Raw genomic sequence first — 21,936 nt, 5'->3', positions numbered from 1 at the left:
AGAGAAGCTGCAACACTGGCAGGCCGAGGTGGACAGTACAACACAGCAGAGTACAGTGATCAGAATTAAAAAATGCCTGGATCAGCCCCAATACCCATGCTTGGGATCTATAATTTCCATTTATATTAAGCAAAGTATAGACAGGGTATTGTTAGTTTATTTACTTGTGCTGAAAGGTATTCTGGTGTGATAGCAACACTAATATTGAAAAAAAGAATGGCACCCAGATCTTTATTCAACCACACTTGTTGAATACAACAACTTGCTGTTGAATGGCATTGAGATAAAAAATTTTAATAACCCTTCTAATTTGACCGGAGGAGGAACCGAGTCAAACATCAATGTAAAATTGTTGCCTAACATCCTTAAAAAATAACTTAAATTAGGAGATAGCATTCCTTATCATTAGCTTCACTGTAGTGTAACACCTTGTAGCCTCCAGTCTCATCATCAACCTGTTCATCACCGCTAGAGAGGGAAAATGAAATAATGGAAGCACTTCATAATGTCTTCACATCTCCACTACTGCTTCATTACAAAATAACTCCTGGAAGGCAGTGAACTTTGTAGCATGTTCTGTAAATGAATCTGTGAAGGGACATTCGTCTTTTCTGGTAAAAAAAAAAAAAAAAAAAACATTTGAATTCCAGAGGAAATTAACCAAACCCTCTCACTTCCACTGACTGCTGAGGGAACAGTGTTGATAGTTTTCACTTCAGACATTAAGCATATGCCGTTATCCAGAACAAGTTTAGGTGAACATCCCTTGAGCATGACACGGGTGAGCAGCCACATTCTCTAACTGACATCTCTGTGAAGTGAGACTCCTTTTTCACACTTTGTTTGTGTTCACTGAATTACGCAAGATGATGGGAACAACATGCACCCCATGCCTCAGGTACTGAAGCAATCACTGCCACATTCTGTGTCAGTTATAGGTGGACAGCAGGCATTAACCCCGAAGGTGGGGTCAGGATAAGAGGAACTGATTTACTGAGTCTACCTGAAGTCTTCAATCAGCTCAGCAGACACCGTCTAACTGTCTATCACTTTGATCTTTTACTCACTGCCGTAAATCCTCTTCTTGGACCTGCACAAGTCTGCACAGCCCAGTCGAGCACCCTAAACAACCACTCCATGCCATTTGGCTAACATGTGCCAGACGACAGCATCTTAATTTCAAATATGACTCTTTCTTCCCCCTCTAGCATTCCAACAGGGCGCCCTCCTGCCCTCTGAACGTGAACAGACAATGTAATAAGACAGAACACAAACATCCCGTCCATCATTTGCACAACAACAAAATCTGGCCATGAGAAATTCCATGATATCTGGAGAAACCAACACAAAAAGAGGCAGAGCAGGCAGAGGATTTATAGGGTTACAGTGTAGGTTACCTTTCTGGTATGTGGAGCTGAGGTTTTGAAATGACAGGCTTGAGAGTATTTCTGTCACATATATGATTTGACCAGACTTGCCTGTCCTGTGCGACACCACTAAACGATGCAAGAGGAATTTTTGGGGGGAAGTAAACCTCCAGAACGTTAAGCCCCAATGGCAGCCGTCACCACTGCTCCTGTCTAAACTCTTATGTCAGAGAGGAAAAGTGGTGACGGCTGTGATGGGGGTGGTCGACTACTGCAGTTCACTTTTCTCATCTTGCACTGGCAGAATTTGTCAGACAGACATAGAGCACCGTGCAAAAGTTTTAGGCTAGCATGACAACGAACCAACAACTATCTTCAGAGACAAGAAGAACAAGGAGTCCTAAAACAGATGGTCTGGCCCCCACAGAGCCCTGATCTCACCATCATAGAGTCAGTCTGGGATCACATGATGAGATAGAACACACTGAGACAGTCCAAGTCCATAGAAAAATTGTGGCAGGTTCTGCAAGATCATGAACTATCTACCTGCCAAGCACATTGAAAACTGTGCAGAAAACTGCATGAAAACTATGAATAAATACAAACTATTCATGGCATGATTACGGAATAAATCCTCAGATTAGTTTTTTCAGCCTAAAGCTTTTACACACAGCTATATTTGCAGTTTTGGCACAAAATAAGAGAGCACATTCCCCTGACATACACTCTGTATTTGCAAGGATGCATCAGCATACAAAACTGTCAGAAAATAGAGAAAAATATCCAAAATGTGTTGTTTTGTTCAACCAACAGTCAAACCCCCATAGCTATTCAAATGAATATGATATAACACAGACAAAAGCAGAAAATATTTCTATTCGAGGAGCTGAAAACATATTTTGCCACTTTCTCATGCAAAATACAATGAATCCATTATCAAAACTGTTTATTTATAGCTGATTATTTTTCTGTCTGTAGACTAATAGTTGCAGCTCTACACCAGACACATCTTAAAACAAACCCTTATAAAACACCAACAGCCTACACAGCACATATGCAACGACTCTCCCTGCACATTTTGTGCCGTTGCATAAAATGAAGGTTAAATGAGAAGCGTTTTCTGAGTACAAACTAGACAACCTAAAATATCCTCAGGCAAAGGGATGTGCACGCAGTGGGTAGTGTTTTGGGTTATTTATAGCTCTAAACGCCCGCATGCTAGTGGTTAAAACAGACATATTCCACTGGATGACCTGAGGTTTTAATGTGGTGTGACTTCACTGGTGTTTCGCCCGCACAGGTGACTAAATATATTCACGAATAGACGATGATTGCAAACAACCTGTGGCACATACTTAGCTTGAGAAATTAACCATGGGGAGGAAAGAATTGGAGGCGTCGGGTTAGATGCTTCGAGAGCAGAATTGTCATTTAGCGACAGTTAATTCAATATAAAACACAAAACAAATGAAAACAAAAACACAACGCAGGCGAGGTGACAGCGCTAGCATAAGGGATTTGTAGCCTGTTGTAGCAGTGGTTAGCAGCGGGCAGCTGTTCGCTAAATCCCCCAACAGTCATTCACTGTAACGGTTCATCATCTCGTACTTACCCCGTTTGTGAACGTCAAATTAGTCCCCACACACAACTTCGGCCGGTGTCGTCTACCGGTGCTGTTTCATTACAGCGCTGTCGGTACCGAAAAGGTGAGATGACCGGTGCGGGGGTGTTTGTATTTGGTTTGTTTTGTCTGTATATGAAGACAGATATTTCCCCTCTCTCAGACTTTAACCGTTAGTTGTCCAACTGAACGAGGCTTCTTCTGTCAGTCATCGAGCCGAGCCGGCTGTCCGCTCCGCCGCCATCTTGGTTGTGATGGGGAATCCGCCGTCTCTCTCTCTCTCTCTCTCTCTCTCTCTCTCTCTCTCTCTCTCTCTCTCTCTCTCTCTCTTTTATTTCCCTCTCTGTCACACACACACACACACGCACACACATCTCTGGGTGGCAGGTCTACACCACAGCCAGCCTCTTCCAGCACGACGGATCCCAATCAATCTACCTGAAGGCGAATAGTGTTTGCAATTATTACCTCAGTTTTATCTATTCATTTATACTTTTTATATCATTTATATGAAATTATGTTTATACCCTTTAAACAGTTTATTAATAAATCTGAACGATTTCTGTCCATGATTAATGCAGCAAACCCCCATCAATGCATAATACAGTATTAAATGAACTGAATGAATACACTTTTAATGACAAATACTGTTTTCCAGTGATGGAAGAAGTACTCACATTACTGTTTGGGCCAACTGGGTACAGGCCAAAGGAGCCCAAGAGAGTGGGCCAGACAGTGACCATTAACATTACTTGATGGGAAGTCAATCAATGACTGCAAAGAAATTCAAAACAACCACGAAGACACTCAAAATGAGCATAAAGAGACACAAAACAACCAAAGAGAGACACAAAACAAGCTCAAAGTGATAAATGACCACAAAATGACACAAAATAACCAAAGAGAGACACGAAATGACCACAAAATTATGCAAATTGACATAAAAAGACACAAAAGGACCAGGAAGAGTCACAGAGCAACTACAAAGAGAATCAAAACAGACACGAAATGACCACATAGATTCAAAATAACCAAAGAGAGACACAAAACGACTCTATAGAGACACAAACTTTCAGTCTGGGGTTCCTATATTGGATGGTTGGGGGCCTTTTACCTGTCTTTGCCCAGGGACACATTTTCTCCTGATCCATCCATTATAATAAATAATAACAAGATGAACACACTTTGGACTACACAGCAGTTTTCAAGTGGTGGAAGAAGAAATTGATGCTAATTAATTTGACCACTACAAAGTACTCTGATCAAACTGTACAGACGACTCAGAGCAAAGATTAAACACACTGAAACACTGTGGCCTGGATTGCCTTCTGTAAGAGGATAGATTATATGGAGACGGAAAAAGGGGAAAAATGTATGAAATATTTTTCTACCTGACCCTTTGGGTCATTATTGAATGTCAAAGAGATTGTTACTGAGGAGTGAATTACATTTTCATCCCCAGGAAGCAAAAGTATGATCTTGAACAGCATCCAAAAACTCCCACTCAAAAAATGAGCTTTGTGACTTTTGAAGCTGCGTCACGGTGGGAGATCTACGTGTGCACTTCTTCTTGTTGGATCCTGTGTTTCAGCATGATTTAATCTTTTAAGATGTGAGGCCAGTGTTGTAATATCTTAGCAAGCTTTCTAATTTTGTTTGCATCAATAGAGTGGAAGAGACAAAGCATTGAAATGCTCCATTCATACGGCTTTCAAGTTATACGTTTTAATTAGTTTTCCAACGATGAATTTTAATTTGTGGCAGCCTGAGAGTCATCGCAATGGGAAATGACAATAAGGTTTTGTCCATTTATTTAAATAATGACTTTTAAATCACTGAACTGCTTTAATTAAACTCAATGATGCACCAAAATTTACAAAAACAACGATAAAACTTTTTGAAGAGATTAAAACAGTGCCCATTATTTTTCCCAAGATACCAAACTAATTTTACAAGGTATAACAAGAAAACGTTGGAAACAAGAAAAGCGAGAATATGAAATCCCATTTGAGAAACCCCATGAGGCTCAGTAAAATCTCTGCACTTGAAGACAGAAGTAAAAACATAAAAACGACAAAATAACAGAGAAATATGGGACCCGACAGGGATGAGGAGCGGAACAAAATAATAAAAGTAGGCTATAAATTATGAGAAGCAATATAAATTCCGATAATCATGATGGAGATAATGATAATATCATACTGTAGGCAGAGTGGATGTGTTATCAGGGAGTTATTAAAGGAGTTGTCTTGGCAGTTTTCTCCTACAGATTTGAGACTGTATCCAGACAGATTATATGAGAGCTTGAACGTCATGATTTTTTATGTTTTTTATTTAGCTGAGCTCCTGTGGGTCAAGATATTGTGGTTCAGCCTCCATACTGTAGGTGTCTAATGCGAAGAAGTCAATCTACAGCTCTGCCATAACATCTATTCACAAAGTGCAAAATGTTCAGCTTTGTTGACAATGTCTGAAACGTAAAAATTTCATTATATGTTTATCGTCCAGGTCCTTATTTACATACATGAGGGGGTCATAATTTTACAAAACACTTGATGCAGTCCAGTACTACACCACCACTAACCATGGCCTCAGTGCTAGACACACAACAAAAAACATTATAGACATTATAAAAGTAGACTTTATAGCAGAATTTGATGGCAAGACTCTACTCCAGTGCACACTCTCTATTTTTGGTTCCTCATAAGCCCTTGAGAAAAACATCAGGTTCTTTAGCTGCTTAATGCCTCACTCTGTTCAGCAGCTACAGCCTGTAACTGTGTCTGTCTGCTGTTTGATGGAGGGCAGGTAGAGTACAGCAGCTAGGTTCATCAGCGCTTTGGAAAACCTGCGGAGATGATGATGATTTTCCATGGGTTCATCACTGCGAGTGTGATCCCTCTCACGTTACATATAATCATTTGATTCATTGTTTATTTGAAAAAGGCCAAAAATGTGGCGCTTTACATGTCCAGGTAAAGGAGTAATCCAGAAACAATACAGCGAAGGCTTATTTGTCCTATGATACATGATTTGTTACTGTGTTACTGTTACTGATGTCATTTCAATACAAACCAGAAAGTAGAAACATGAAGTGCTCCGTGCGGTCTGGCTGCTGTGTTTGTGGACATGAACTGAAAGGGAAATACCCAAGCAATCTGGAAAAGCACCTGAACTGCCTCCATAATTTATGTGTTCAAAGATGTTGAGAAGAGACTGAGCAGACTGCTTTAATACTACTGCTGCAGTATAGAGGCAGCACATTATTTGTTGAGTCTGGGATGTTGAATACTTGGTGTTAAGTATTTGCATTTAAAGTCAAAATGCCACGTGTGCTATGTTAATACTTTTGTCTCATTTTGTCTCAGACCAACAAGATGTTGGCGAGTGATGTGCTCGCCTTGTCTTAAACTGGTCAAAGAGGTCTCCTTCCTTGCCCCCTGTTGCATGCTGGGATTGGCTCAAGCTCCTTGCCTGTGTGTTCAAATGAATATGTGTGAATGGAAAACTAATGAATGAATAACGCAAGCAGACACACTCTCCTCAACCTTCTAGGTCCTGATTAGCACTGAATTACTTTGTTGACTGTGAGTGACACATCACTCATTTTCAGGGTGAATAAGTCCAGTTTCAATTTCGGTTTGCGATGAAGGGAAGAATATATGATGAAACTGGCTGAAACAGTTTGGCTGTGAGTAGGTGTGAGGTTTGTTCTGTGTTGTTGCGGGTGGAGAGCTGGCAAAGTATTCCCACACAGTCGTGCAGACTCATAAGTCCTTTAAACATCCATTTTCCCTTTTGTTCTTAGAAGTCAGAAAAACTGGCAGACTGCTCCTGTGAATATTGGAAATGTGCATATTCCCCTCCTGTTTTTCAAAGGATATAAATGCAAAAATAAGAGTACAGCAGTTAAACTGGCGAAAAAAAAGTGTACATGTGAAGTTTAGTTGGAGGCTGTGTTTGGAGGCGGGTTGCCTACACAACATCTGATGCCTCCCTCCGGACTCTCACTGGCTGAAAGACACATTTGAAGTTGTTCTTGCTTTGTTTTGCACGGACAGAAAAAAAAACTTAGTGACTTCAAAGCAGCTGGCTGCAGTTTCAGGCAGCTAAAGCAGCATAATGATTATTCTAATGTTTTTGGACTGGCTTACAAACATGTTTCACTTACTGAAACGTGTTAAAATGTAAAGTATATGAGGATTCCTTGATGCGCTTGCTTAAAACACATGAACAAAATCTGTGTATTTGTCCAGAACGTGGCATCCCAGTTTGTCAAAGGTGAAAGCAAAGAAAAATTATTAACCCTGTGGTGTCAGAGCTTTCAATCACTGCTTAATATTCATTTTCATGAAAGATTCATTACCTATAACATATTGAATTTCTCATAATTTATGGCCACAAACTTCCTTTAATTTGAGAAATGTGTAGGTTTAATATTTACTGTTACTTTGGCCATTTAAGGATCAAATTCAGTTCTTTTATCTCTTAAAGCAGCTTATTCTGTGTCTTAACATTCATGCTCAAATGAAAACTGAGCATTTTAAGATTTGAAATCCAAAACTTTTGCTACTCCAGGAAATGTCAATCAAAAATCTGCTTTCATCCTGTGATTATTTAATATCACATATCATATTAATGTAAAATAATTTTTAATGTGGGTATTATGATGTTATTATTTGGGGAATGAAACTTCTCTCATCCTGTAGTTGTTAGAGCTGATCTCATGTCAAACTCCGTCAGCATGTAAAACATTTGGCGTCATTGTTTTTCAGCAAGTTTCACGACCTTGGTCGTGTCTCACTGCTGTCACCTGCTGTCTGCTGGAGCCAAACACAGTTCCTCCAATGAACTGCACACAATGGTTTATTGTGAAATAGCACTGGGATATGCTCAGTACTGACCGGTTGATTATTATTGAAGTAGGTGCAGTCCAGTTTTGGTAACTTTGCACAGGCAAAAGTTGCTTTTGTCAAATCTATAAAAATCACTTTCTACATTTGTATGTCTCGGGAAAGTTCCTGCTTCCCAGAATGCACCAATAACTGTTTTCTTAGCAGATGGTAAGAATTTCACTGAGGCATTAAGACAACACACATTATCAATAAAACGTTAACAAAATGAAGTTAACTTCCCATTTCTAAATAGTAGTTTGGAAGTTTAAAACCATCCACCTGAGGACAGTAATCATCATGTCTGCTCCTCTGTAGCTTCGTATCTTAAACTTTGCTGATGATAACTGGCCTGCAGATAACAGATGGGAGATAACCGCCTGCTGCTACAACGCAGCATGGTTAATAGTTTTAGTGGTGATTAACAGCTTGTGGCCTCTGCTCATACAGACATGCTGATGGCTGCAGGGTCTCACTGGCACAGCGGGGTGTCAGGTGTCCATCCACACTGACGGAAACAGAATGACATGAAGGGCAACGAGCGTGCAGGTTTTCATTACACGCAAATACCAGACTGCATTACACTTTTCAACATGTCTTTCGGTCAGGGGGAATCATGTAATGTAATGAATAATTGATGCTGGAGAAAACTTAAGTCATTTTGCTGATGTACACTTTGTATGATCATTAGGATGCGGTCAATATTTGCTTTATAGGTTTTAATAGTTTGATGCAACTTTCTAAGTCACCCTTTAAATTGTAACTATGGGATTAATCAATGCTTAATAAATAATTCACAGTGTTTTATAGGCCATAAATAAGCCATAAAAACAACTTCTGCGTTGCTTGGTTGATAATAATCCCTTTCGCTTGTGTTTATCTTCCTTGTGTGTGACACTTGTTTTGTCTTTTTAGTGCTGGAGTTCATCTGGAAAATCAATGAACCAAAATAAAAAATCTGCTGAACACCCAAACTAATTATTGTAAAGACTCTTTATTAATCACTTTATTGACATTTATGGTTGCAGACCAGATGCCCTTTAAATGCATTACAAGCATCTATAATTGCATTATTACCTACTAAACATCAAAGGGGATTTATCACAACCTGGCAACCCAAGAGTTATTCTTATCAAAAGCTGAGAACCAATTTGTCAATCATGTATTAACTATTAATAAAAAAGCATAAGTTACAGCTTAAAAACCCTTTATAACACATACCTTATTACAAAGTGGTAGTGATGTTTTGATTTTTTATATCAAGATCCAAACATTATTTCTTTCTCGAAAATGAAAATAATGTCAAAAGGTTATGGAAAGTGATTTTTAAAATTCCTGGATTCGCCCCTTTAACCAGATTGGCAATTGGGCTCTTCCCTGGACTATGCCCCCCCCCTTCAAACTAACAAACAAACAAACAAAAAACAAACAAACAAACAAACAAACAAACAAACAGGCCAACATACAACCCTCTTGGTGATGAGATATACATGATGTTAGCGTCGACATGCTTAGGGGAAATTGGGCCCAGGTCTTTTTGTTCATTAGATCTTTTATTCTTGACTTTTTTAGGCATCCGCAAAACATAAAGAGGAAAAAATTAAAGCTCTGTTGACATCTGGTTTTAACAAAGAATAAACTACTGTTCGTGTTTGTTACAAGCAAGGAAGCAGACGTTAGCTCCAGCATCAGTGATGGGGAAGATGTTTCTGTGCCAGCAGACGCTGAGAGCTGAGGGCGAGGCAAGATTAAAAGCAGTGATGATAAATAGTTTCCTGGTCCCCTCAGAGAAACTTTCTTCCTCTATATCCAGACTTGGCAGTGGTCAATATCTGGACATTGTTGATTGTTCTTTTTTCTTTCTGACAGCAGCTAGTGCTAACAGTGTTCAACAATGTGAAAAATACTTCTTAAAGGCCCCATATGAAGAATGTTTATTTATACAATCTGTAAAAATGATTTTGATAGCATAAGTCAAGTCAGGTTTTGTCAATAGAAACCACTAGGAGTCACCAAAATCAAAACTCTTCAAGTCCTACTCAGGATTTTTAGAGTAAAATGCTGCAAAAATGGTCAAATGCAGTCATGACATAGAGTTAATGTGAGCTGAGGCCAAACCAAACAGACATGTGCTGTGAAACCAAAACTGTGACCTACAAGAGGCTAAAGGGTGATTATAAATGACTCCTTTCACATTACACATTACATTTGATTCACTGGTATCAGAAAAAATCAGGGGAACTTCACGAATGCTGAGCTTTTAAACAGGATTTTATATAATTAAACAGCTAAGATTAAAGCTGGCAACCGGTCAAACCCCAGTGAACATCCCGACCGTGGCTCTTTATGCTAATGTGTTTGTGTCACTGGGGCCCATGCTTCCGCTGTAAGACAAGCTGTGCGCACAGATACAGAGTTACTGGAATTTCTCCTCTCTGCTATTGATTTTCGGTGGAGTTTGCAAATGTTTACATGACCAGTGAGAGGCATACAAGCTTTTTTTTCTTTTTTTTTTTTTTCAAATGATGCCCTCCCCTGCTCTCTCCTCCGCACATTAGAGGTCAGCAGACAGGCAGGATGTGAGCCGGCCGATAAGCTGCAGGGAGACAGAGAGGTTGTCGGGGATTCTGTGGTGGTCAGTCCGTCACTGTCTAATAACCTGCGTGGAGGAGAAACTGCTGGAGCTGTTTGAGCAGTTCTCAAGTTCACATAGGTGCAACCCTAATCACTTTGTTTTTTTTAATCATTAATGGGTATAGTAGGATGTGATGTCATGCTTTAAAGTAGGAGCTCCCAAAAGCACACAATTAAATCCAAAGTTAATCAATACTCAGCCTGTGGTTTACAACATAACAGCAAACCACGCAGCAGCTCTTTTGTTTTGTATCTTCTAATGGCAGTTGGCTGAAGTGTAATTATGGATGACCCGGTCAGACCGCCACTCCTCCACTGTTATACGGGCTCAAGTCTCACAGATCTGCTGGTCAGTGTTGTGGCTGCTGATACCGATGCTTTAGGAAAGAGTTTGCATCTTTTATCCGGTAACAAGTGTGTTTATTGGGTTGTTTGTAGTTCGCACTGCTTCAGGGAATGATTGCAGATACTGCATCATATCTCTGTTATACTGTAACACAGCGAGTTTCTCCAACGTCCAGCCAAGCTGAGAGAGTGGGTGGCAGAGTGACCCCATCACTCGGGTCACTCAAATACCTAAAGGAAAACTTTGGAACATTATTTTTGTTGAAGTTTAGAGACAAAATTAAAAGAAATGGTCACATGGGAATAACAGAAAAACTTTTATTGAGGTTGAAAAGAGCTTACAATGACCCACTGTTACGTTTTATTACTAAGCGACCTGTAGTGGCCTGAGCAATTATGACGGTTGTAAAAGAGGAAGTGTTGTATGTAGAGCGACAAAGTCTGCGTTAGGAGGAGGTTGTAATGGATTAATGGATGAAATGTTTGATTTTTTGTTTGTCTATGATGTTCCACAACCTTTATCGCATGTTTATTATTGTAACCATGACGACGAAGGTCCTCTAACCTTAACAAAGTACTTTTCTTTTAACCCAGTCCATGATTTCTTTTCCCTAAAGCTAGTTTTTTGTGTTTAAACTTAACCAAACCGTGACTGCTCCACCACCTTAACCTCATGTTCATTATTGTAACCATAACGATGAAGATCTTGTACGCCGCCGCTGATACGCCCCTGTGGGTCGTGTCTTATCAGAGGGTGGGGATAAATGACCTATACTGTTATGGTTGGAGGATTTGAGGAGAACTTGAAGGACTATTTTCCTCCTCATAAATGCACAGTGAGACAATACAAACAGCAGGAAGGGATAAGTTCAAAGACAGAGATTGAGGATAATGAGTGAATAAGTCTTTGATAAAAGAGTGTATTATTTCGTACTTGCTTTTGTTAGCCTGCTAGCCATGTTAGCTGCATAATTACATGGTTGCAATCTGGTCTAAATCCTTCCTGCATTTCACAGTCAATTTCAATTCTGGTCTGAGTGCAGTCTAAAGCCTGAAACACCCTTCGCGTAGCTGTAGCCTACTTTTAAAGGTTAGAGGATAGTGTGTAGCAGGAAACACTGGGATGAAGCTGTCTGATTGATTTTTGTCACAGCTGTCATTGGCAGGAAAGGGAAGGAAGGAAGGAAGAAATAATCAGTAAGTGCACTCAGTTACTCCTCAAGTACATTCATCATCTGTTGCATTGTTTTTCTGTCAGAAATCATAACCATCAACAATGAATCCTGACTAGCTACATTATGTTTCTTAGCTACCCTTGACCTCTGACCTCTGACGCCCCTCCAGGGAGGGATGACAGGAAAAAAGACTTCCCTTCTAGGATCAATACAGCTCCACATTATTACACTGCTAGAAAACACCATAACCCTACTGCACATGTCCAAATGAAAGGATTCCCACTGAAGAGGGTGGTAGATCCGCCCTGTTCCACTTCCACTGGTTTGATGGACTCTGCTTGATACAACTGAAACACGTTCTCAGATTTCTGGCTACTAAGTCAAACCAGGGGGTTATGCTACTTTGGATACAAGTATGACATCCAGTTATGGTTAGGGCTGGCCAATTTAAGTGGATCCCATCTGGTATGAATTATTTAGGGATCAAATTGATATTGCAGGTATAATACACGATAATGTGATTCGCCTCCTTTAACCTCATTTTCTCCTCCGCTGACCTTTAATGCGGTTGAGATCTTTGTTATATTTATTTTTCATTCTCTTTGTCACATTGTTTGAAGACTTCCTTTTGAGAGTCTCATTGTCTTGTTTCTGTAGCGTCTGTGTTTTTCATATACTGGATTTGTAGATTGCACAGTTCATATCACCTGCCCTTTTCATGCTGCTGTCATCATCAGGTTTCCATCAAAATAAGGTTTTTGCTCTCACCTCCTTAGATAATTGTTAAATCTTGCTGTCCTGTGAAATTTTGTTTAAACCCACAGAGTTTTATTTAAAATTCCAGTGAAAAACCCAAAGTTTCCAAAGATCGGTAAATCAAATTAAAACATGACAAATTTTCGTGAAAGAGCTGGAACAATTTGATAGAGAATATGTAATATGTGATAATCAGATAAAGATGATCTTTCCAACCTTCAATCAACAAGAGCAACAAAAGCAAAACCAAAAAGCAAAACCTGAATGTGAAAATGTCAAGTAAACACTAAAAAGCATTTATCTCAATATTCAAGAAATAAAATAAAGTCTGAAACAAAGCGTGAGTCTTGAGACGAGGATGTAGGTTTAATATGAGGGGAGTGTGATGCTAATGAGGTATAAGCAGATTTCTGCTTTCTTGTGTGCTTGTGATTCAATGACATGCAGCACTAATAAGAAGTAATTATGTTATCGTGTTGACGTCTCATCCTCTTCATCCTCTTAATATTGATTCAGATGCACTGCTGTGATGTCCTGTCAGGGCGTCTACATGATGAGCAGATGGAGTGTAAGACAGTGTTGACTCACTTCCTGCTGTCTCACCCGAAAAAAAAAACAAAAAAACAGCACTGAAATAGCAAAAAAGAAAAAAGATGCTGCTGCTTCCAGTCTCAGTTTATCATATCGCAGTGACAAACAGCACAACAAGGCCAGGATGATGTGTAATTACAGCACTGTGCATGTGTCTGTGCGCTTCCATCTGTGGATGCAGAAACTGTTTTCACAAGGAAAATCTATGTGTGAAAATAATGTTTTCTCACAGACTCGTGGACCATGTCATTGTTACATTAAAGTGGCAGGAAAGGGTTTCAATGTAATGGTGTAGCCCAATTTCATAGGTGTGTGACCATCCTTTTCTATCAGATCTACATTTGTGCTTTTTGAAGGATGTACAGAAACTGGAATCTGAGTGGTGCTCTGTGTGGTTTTTGACTATGCACGTGCAAAAGATGGGTAAGAAGAAGACGTAAAAGAAAAAGAAAAATATTCCAAAAATATGCTTTGTAAAAGTTTTATGAGGAAGGTAATTCTCTAATATTACAAACAATGATCCAGTGAAATTCCCATTAATTCCCATTAAAAACAAAGGCAGTGAAGGTCAAAAACTCCACAGGGGACCTTTAACACGCTCACTGAGCAGATCATTCATGTCCAAGAAAGCACAAACTAATGTTTCAGATAACCTCTTCATTCACACACATTTCCCACAAATTCAGCCTGAAGTATTTGGCATATTTGGAAACTCCACTAGAATTCAAAATGTGGCTTTAAACCACGCTCAGCTGAGAAGGCAACAGAACAGCATCTATGGATACACCTGTCTGAGCAACAAAGGAAAGCTCAAAAAATAACCAACATTTTGGACCATGAGCACTTCTCCCCTCTCTGCTGCTATAGGAAAATGCAGACATATACAGGATGCACTTGTTTAAAAATATCTATATATACCACTGTGTGTGTGTGTGTGTGTGTGTGTGTGTGTGTGTGTGTGTGTGTGTGTGTGTGTGTGTGGTGAATCCAGTGACCAGCCTGGCTTGGGTTACACTCTTTCTAACATGACGGAGAGGAGAAGCCGCTCTGGATGCACCTTGGTTGCGGGAAGCAGAGCGGCTGCAGGAATAAATAAATCTCCCCTGAGGAAAGTTGATACAGAAGCTCACGTGTCTGCAGCAGATGAATATCCAGCACCTTAATGGCTACAAAACACTGTGTATATGATACACACAAACAAGTGTCCTCTTCATATGTGGAGGAAGTACTTGAAAAAGTAAACGCAGTACCACAGAAGAAACAAACTTTTACTTAAGAGCAAAGCATCTAAAGTAAAAGTACTTATAGTGAAGAAGACTGAAGTTTTAAATGGAGAGGCATGAAAAGCTTACGATAGAAAAAGATTTACCAGCTGCAGAAAACTGTCTTAAAGCAGCAATAATAACATGTATTTATTAAGAATAAAAAAGGACATTTTCATGTCAACATCCACTTTGCTTTGTGGCAAATGTCGGCTGCTGAATGGACATTACAGTTCAAGTGAGATGTAATGAGACCCAGTGGTGTCTGAGGAGAGAGGTGCAGCGCTGCTGTTGGTCAGAGGAGTCTTCTGATACAGATCAATGAAAACAACTGAGACCAGTGGAGCCAGAGACTCCCTGCTGATTCAATTTACCATCTCTGTAATTCACATGATCGCACTGCCTCTCAGCTGACACACACACACACACACACACACACACACACACACACACACACACTGTGGCTATGGCGAGATGTTTCAAGGACAAATGCATGTGCTCAAAAATGGTTAACAAAGGTAATATTTCTGTCATTTATATCACATTAAAACATGAATAGAAAAGAAGCGGTCAACACTGTGAACAGGAGCTGCCAAGGAAAGAAGAATTGGAAAGTGTCCAAACTGAACACAACTGAGTAACTGAGCTTAACCTCAATGAAACACTGAATGACGATGGAGGGAGACGTACATGTTTATACTGCTGAGCCAAAAAGGATTAATAATACAATATTAACTAAATGTGTATTCTTGATTCTATGAGAAAAACTGATAAGATATTAAATCAAATGGTAGTGTTGTTTTAATTTTATTAAAGTTATCTGTACATTATAAACTTAAGTATCTGGAGAAAGGTCAAATCAAGGTCAAAGTGGCCAGGCAAAAGTTTTAAAACACCTTCACTTTTCCAGCTGTTATTTAGATTTTCTCAATGTCTCAATGTTTTTCATTATCCAGCAGTTGAACTCACTCAAATATTGTTCAGAAGGTTTGTCCCAGGACAGTTGCAGAAGTTCCCACTACTGTCCTGCTTTCACCTTCTGTCCAGTAGCTCAATGAGGTTTAAGTCTGGAGACTGTGCTGGTCTTCATCATGTGAAGCCACTGTCTGGTTCTGTCCTTAATGTTTTGGCTCATTATCTTGCTGAAGGATGAAGCCCTGCACCAACTAGTCTGTCTTCATTTGTTACTGCCTTTTTCTCTCCATTGCTGCAGGAAAGCTGAAAGTTAACCAGTTTTTTAATCCCTGAAAAAAGCCAGTTTTCAACGAGGTTTACATGACTTTCCAGGTTTTAGGTTTACCACTTACTTTTGTACCATTAAATGTTATTCACTAGACTTCAGCTAGTGTGCTGTAAATGATCTGATTTCACAGAAGATGTAAGTGTGCATGAGCATCCAGTGGTGAGTGCAAAGAAACTGCCTCTGAGGCTGTAACACATGCCTTTTGTAGTTTGACTCCTCCGGACTGCGTAAATGTCAATGAAAACTGTAATAGCCTTCATATAAAAATACAAGCAGAGTAGAGTCTCCATTCATTCAGAACAGCATCAATTATTCATAAATGCTCCTGTCGGCTGCGCTGCTCCGGGGATCGATGCCTCTGTAATGTGGACTGATACGAGCCCCTGGTCGAGTCCTGGCTGCAGCAGGTTAATGGGTCGACTGGATTTCACGCACTGCTCGAGGCATTTCCTGCACAAAACTCTCCACCACACCCCACTGACACACTTTGTAAGACCACGGTAGGTACTGCAGATATGTGCAGGTCTCAAAACGTGTGCAGACTGTGGAAAAATATGTAGGTAACATCTTTACTGTCCGCAGGATTCTGAAGGAAAGCTTAGAGTTTAACTTTGTCGCTCCTCATCATCTGTGTCCATCACTGGAGTCAGACGATACAAATGTAGGTGAAAGCTTTGGGGCTGAGTTGGGACATGCAACAGCAATCAGTACGGCTTAGTGCAATCGACTGAAGCTTCTGTCAAATGTCCCAAAATGTAGGAAAGAGGTTAAGTGGTTAAGAAATGTAACAATGGATTTAATTTGCATAAGTTAACTTATCTGACCTAATTGTTTTTGTTTTCCTGGGGCTGCTGAATCCTTTCAGCCGAAGTTCAATCAGTTTAGTTTCAGTTTCTCTGCCACTTTGTTGAGTTTGCAGTTTGCAGTCAGATAAATTGATCTGGTTGTTTGCCAGAACATGTGGCGTTACCGTCCTGCAGGGCTGTGTGATAATGTGGAGAGCATTAAATATTCAGTTAAGAGGAAGTTGAGTGTCACTACATTATCTGAGATGTCAGACATTTATTGATGACTCTCCTTTATCTGTTAGAGCTGAAAGAGCGCACACACACACATAAACACACACACACACACACACACACACACACACACACACACACACACACACGCACATTAAAACCACTGGGAGTAATATTATTTGTCTGATAGATGTAGTCTATTTGTTTCATGAATTATAGATCTTCCAAAATGTCATCCAGAGCGAGTAGCCCACGCCGACCCACACACTGTGTGTATGACATCACCTTGACAGATGAGTCCTTTTAACAGCACTTGCTGGAAGTTTTAACTGGGAAACTCAAAGGTTAATCAATCAATAAGTGAAGCTTTTTAAAATGCACAGTTGTTTCCTCTACTGGGCTGAATTTTTTTTATTAGGCAGAGTCTGCTACGCTGAAGCAGGTAAAGTTGAAGTCCACACATGCTGCTCGTAAACCCGAGGAATAATCTGTTTGCAGTTTGGCATCCTCCACAGACAGACTTAAACTGATTTAAAGCTCCACATGAAATGTGCTTTGATGCTTTAAGTTAAGCTATGGGCCTCTAATGAAATTAAAACACATGCAGAAATAGAATTACAAGCAGAAATAATTCACTTTGTGAATGAAAAAGCACTCTCCGGCTGCTCTGGTTATCTTTTATCTTTTTCTTTTTCAGGAGATGGAATTCGTCAATGAATGTGTAAAGGAGATGTGTGAGAGAGAAGAGGAGGATTTCTCGCTGCCATTAACCTGAGACCACCCTCCCCTTACACCCCACCCACCCGTCTCCCGGATCGACCCTTCTCCACCTCCCCTCATTCATTCAGACCCGGCCCTGGCGGAGAGGAAACTGCTGCCCCCTCGGGGATTTGGCATCATAATTATATAGGAAGCAGAACAGTCTGCTGTCTGTTAGAGCTGGAGAGGCTGCAGGGCTGGTCACACGTGTCGGCTAATGTGCAGCGAACAACTGGTCATAACGTGGACGAGGAGTCTTCCTGATATTGTTTGGAAGGTAAGATAATCTCTTGCGTTAATCTTCAGAGAGTTGATAACAACAGAGTGATTACCAGCCTGTGATGTTAACCCTCCTGCCGCTCACAATCTGTCCAGTCAGATTAGATTGCTATTTCTCGCTGCTGCTTCCAAGTACATATATCGCTGTAACAGACGAGAGCTGAAAGCTTTGGAAGCAGTTTAACAAAACTTTCCCCTTTAACCATCTTTGAACAATGAAGCACTAAAAGTGTGTCGCCTGAGTAGATGTTGAACTACTTTCTGTGGTTTCATGGAAACTGATCCATTTTTGTCTGCAGGCTGTTTCTGAACTCTCCAGTCTTAATCTGATTTATTGCCACTGGAGACAATCAGAAAAAAATCAGTAGTACTCAGTATCAGCCTGTTAGTCTTGTACCAAACGATGGGATAACTGCCTTGCACACGCAGATTAAAGAAAGTTCTTGAAGGGTTTAACCAAATTTAATCACATTAATGAATTGAAAAAAAATCCATGAAAATCAGGATAAAGAAATCTGTGTGGCTCTCAACAAAACATCCTAAGGGGGTTCTTTAACGTACAATAATGGTCCAAGCTAAAAAGGAAAAAAAGTTCATTCAATTTCTCATATACATGTTGTTTCATAAATGTGTTCATTCTATGAGGCATGGTGCTATAATCCACTCTGACGTCTGTTTTCACAGAATCAGAAGAGGAAGCAGCCATGTCCGAGAAGAAGCCACGAGCCTCAGACACACGTCCCAAATGTGGCCTCCGCAGTTGGAGTGCAGACAGTTACGTGTGGCGAGGGAAGAAACGCTCCCGGAGCTCTCGCAGCGGGTTGAGTCCCGGAGGTTTGGAGGCGGAGGGGACGGAGGAGCTGGGTGTGCGGTCAACATCCTGTCCGAGGCGGAGAAGAGAGAGAAAGTGTAGCTGCAGCACTCTTGGGGATGCATTGACATCTGCAGACATTGATGTAGTGTGTCGGAAGGCCTTGTCCCGGCGCTCTCTGAGGCAGAAGTTTCAGGATGCTGTGGGCCAGTGTTTCCCTCTGCGCTCTCATCATCATCACCATCATCATCACCACCATCCACCGGGCTCCTCACGACCCTTCTCAGTGCTCTTCTGGTCCAAACGCAAGATCCACGTCTCAGAGCTCATGCAGGACAAGTGTCCCTTCTCGCCCAAATCTGAACTGGCCCGATGTTGGCACCTTATAAAAAATCATGCCACACACCCAAGTGCCCTCAAGGACATGGAGGCTCCACTCAAACCCAGTGTCTCATCTTCCTCTACCTCCCCACCACAGACGCCCCTTTCCTGGGAGGACATCTGCTGCTCCCCTGGGCCTGGAAGCACCAGTCTGGAGGACTGGGACCCTTCTTGTCCACATGGGGGAGCAGAGGGCAGCTGTGGCGACACTGACTACATCCTGGTTCCAGATCTCCTCCAGATCAACAACAGCCCCTGTTACTGGGGTGTGTTGAACCGCTTTGAGGCCGAGGAGCTTCTGGAGGGTCAACCAGAGGGAACGTTTCTGCTCCGGGACTCTGCCCAGGATGAGTTCCTCTTCTCGGTCAGCTTTCGGCGCTACAGCCGCTCCCTGCATGCACGCATTGAGCAGAACGGCAAGCGTTTCAGCTTTGATGTGCGTGACCCGTGTATGTACCGAGATCCCAGTGTGACAGGACTACTGAGACACTACAGTGATCCAGCCACCTGCCTCTTCTTTGAGCCCCTCCTTTCCAGGCCACTACTAAGGAACTTCCCTTTCTCCCTCCAGCACCTGTGCAGGGCTGCGATATGTAGCAGCACTACCTACAAGGGCATAAACAGCCTACCGCTGCCACCTCAGCTCAGGGAATACCTCAGACAGTACCACATTAAGTGTGAGGGCGCCTGCGCTGTGTGAGGGGCAAAACAGGCATCAAAGATCTGACAAGCAAAGGCTGGTTCTTTCGGCAAAGAGACAAGACTATTGCCATTGAAGATTTGCTGTTGCAAATCTTTTATATCTAAAAGGTGCAGAACTTGAGAGAGTTTTTTAAAGATGTTTCTTTATTTTACTGCATCAAGAGATGGAACAACCAAACCTACAAAGGGTCATCAGCCTCCTCTACAGGTCTGAATCCATGTACTGTAGGGACACATGACGATACGTCTTGTCTTGTACGTCATCCTTCAGTGCTAAGGGATGGTTTGAACCCAATCGGCTCACAGAAATTTTGACAGTTCCTGGAGCCAAGGTCAAGCTGTGAGCTGTGATACACTGAGACACCTGCAATTAAGCAAACACACCACAAAACATTTGCCTTAATACCCTAGATGGAGTAGGGATGCTCAAAAATCACCAAGACATTACACTGTAACCCTCACTTTTGTGGAATATTGACTCTTGAAGTTGGAGCACTTTCCCTTTGACCTCAGTTCAATCAGAGATGTCTTGTACAAGCATCTCAAATCTCTACTGGCCACTGGAAGAACTGCACCTTTTATGATACCTGGCTCAGACCAAGCCTTCCTTCATGTACCTTAAAATCATAAAATTTGGTGTTTTGCTCGGGCCTTGTCCTGCAATCTACTCCCTGCTGTCAATGGTCACAGAGGTACAAAGACTCCAACTGCGTCTAGTAATATCCAAACATTATCACTACTTCATTACCTTTCCAACTAAGCAACATTTTTAGACATCTTTAGACCTCTCCCCTTGTTGGGGTGAAGTGGTACTTAGTGGTCCTTTCTAACATTGCCGTATAGCCGAGAATCTGTTGTAGTCTAATTCATCCATCCATCCATCCATTAACTTTACCCACTTATCCTTGGGAAGTCGAACTACTCTCTCTTCTCTCAACAGACTTTCTGTGAGTTTTTATCTGGTTTAATGGGTTCAAACACTCTGTTGGCAGGCTGTATGGGTGAGAGGAAGACATGTTGACAGGAAAAGAGACATTGTCACAAATGTCACCTCTTTACGCCTTTCAACGATTCCTCTTTAAAAATCACACGTCAGCCTCTAATGAAGACTTAAACTCATGTTTTCTTCTCTGCAGCCACAAGATGGCAGCACAACTGCACTGATCAGAGGTTTGGGAAGCCTTCAACCGCTTCACTTGTCTATCACTGTCTTTACACAACTCAGCTGCGTCTTTACCGTTAAATCTTAGCTGAAACTTTCTCTGTAAAGTGGCATTTAACATCAGTTGTGCCTCTACAGCTTTCACAAGTATTGTTTTTGACTGTTTACACGTTTAGTGGAGTACAGTACTTTAAAGGTCTAAAGCACTACCTTCAAAGTGTCTGAATCACTGTGATGTCGCCTTTAAGTATATATTGTATTCACCTCACTGATACAAACCAATAAATGCCATTTACGCTGCCTCTGTAGTACGACTGTTTCTCAAGGGGGGGGGGGTTGTCATCTCTGGGTCGATTTAATGGTGCAGCATAAGTCATGCTTGTCCATGCCTGTTCGTGCTGCAGCCGTGGGCTGTGTCACAGTCAGACAGGCTAATGGTATGGAAAATGCTGCTTTTGAAGAATCAAACAGAAAACAATTCATCCTGCTCTCTGCTAAAGGACACCTCTAAATGCCAGCGCTTCAGCCAGGCAAATTGAGAGATAAGGACATGAAAAAGACAATTTCCCCTTGTAACTGGAGTGGAATTCAGATTCATGTGTCATTCACTTTCTCTCTTTCCAACTATCTCTGAGGTGGCTTATATAAATACAAAACAGTGCATGAAATATACATCATAGTTCAGTACTTGTCCTACAGATGTCAACATTTTATTTTAACATGCTTGAGTGAATTGGCTGATCTGTTGTGTTCTTTGTTCCATTTTATGCTTCCCTTCCATCAAAGCTCTCTATTTCATTATTATTCTTTCAGTTTGGGCAATTAGAGCCGGTTTGGTCTAGAGAGTTACGATGTTAGTTGCTTGGTCTTAGACTAATGCAATGTCAGACAGGTGAACAACATTGAGGCTAATTCAAGCCTTGAATAAATTCATTTT

General features: G+C 41.1%; 2 protein-coding genes across 6 annotated transcripts in view; one reads left to right on the top strand and one right to left on the bottom strand.

Moving 5' to 3' along the window:
* The window catches only part of LOC111654713 (C-myc promoter-binding protein-like), a 70,940-nt gene extending 67,680 nt beyond the window's left edge, over positions 1-3,260 (bottom strand). For 3 of the 5 annotated variants that reach the window (XM_087173863.1, XM_087173864.1, XM_087173866.1), the window contains exon 1: positions 2,980-3,259. The gene's annotated coding sequence lies outside the window, so the exon portion shown is untranslated. Of the gene's footprint in view, positions 1-2,979 lie in introns of all 5 variants that reach the window. The other 2 variants (XM_023405834.2, XM_087173865.1) reach the window with 1 other exon arrangement.
* Positions 3,261-18,631: 15,371 nt separating this feature from the next.
* Positions 18,632-21,291, top strand: socs4 (suppressor of cytokine signaling 4). The gene has a single exon (XM_023405833.2). It carries the CDS (start codon positions 18,648-18,650, stop codon positions 19,833-19,835), a length of 1,188 nt encoding a protein of 395 aa, XP_023261601.1. The 5' UTR covers positions 18,632-18,647; the 3' UTR covers positions 19,836-21,291.
* Positions 21,292-21,936: the final 645 nt, after the last annotated feature.

The sequence above is a fragment of the Seriola lalandi genome, unplaced genomic scaffold, assembly GCF_002814215.2.
Source record: "Seriola lalandi dorsalis isolate HSWRI2012SDOR001 ecotype SW California unplaced genomic scaffold, Sedor1 jcf7180002054286, whole genome shotgun sequence".
NCBI lineage: Eukaryota > Metazoa > Chordata > Actinopteri > Carangiformes > Carangidae > Seriola > Seriola lalandi.
This window is presented reverse-complemented; position numbering and strand designations above follow the sequence as displayed.

What these genes read in the sequence shown, in the direction of transcription:
- socs4 (XM_023405833.2), top strand. Translation starts at nt 18,648, where the DNA reads ATGTCCGAGAAGAAGCCACGAGCCTCAGACACACGTCCCAAATGTGGC.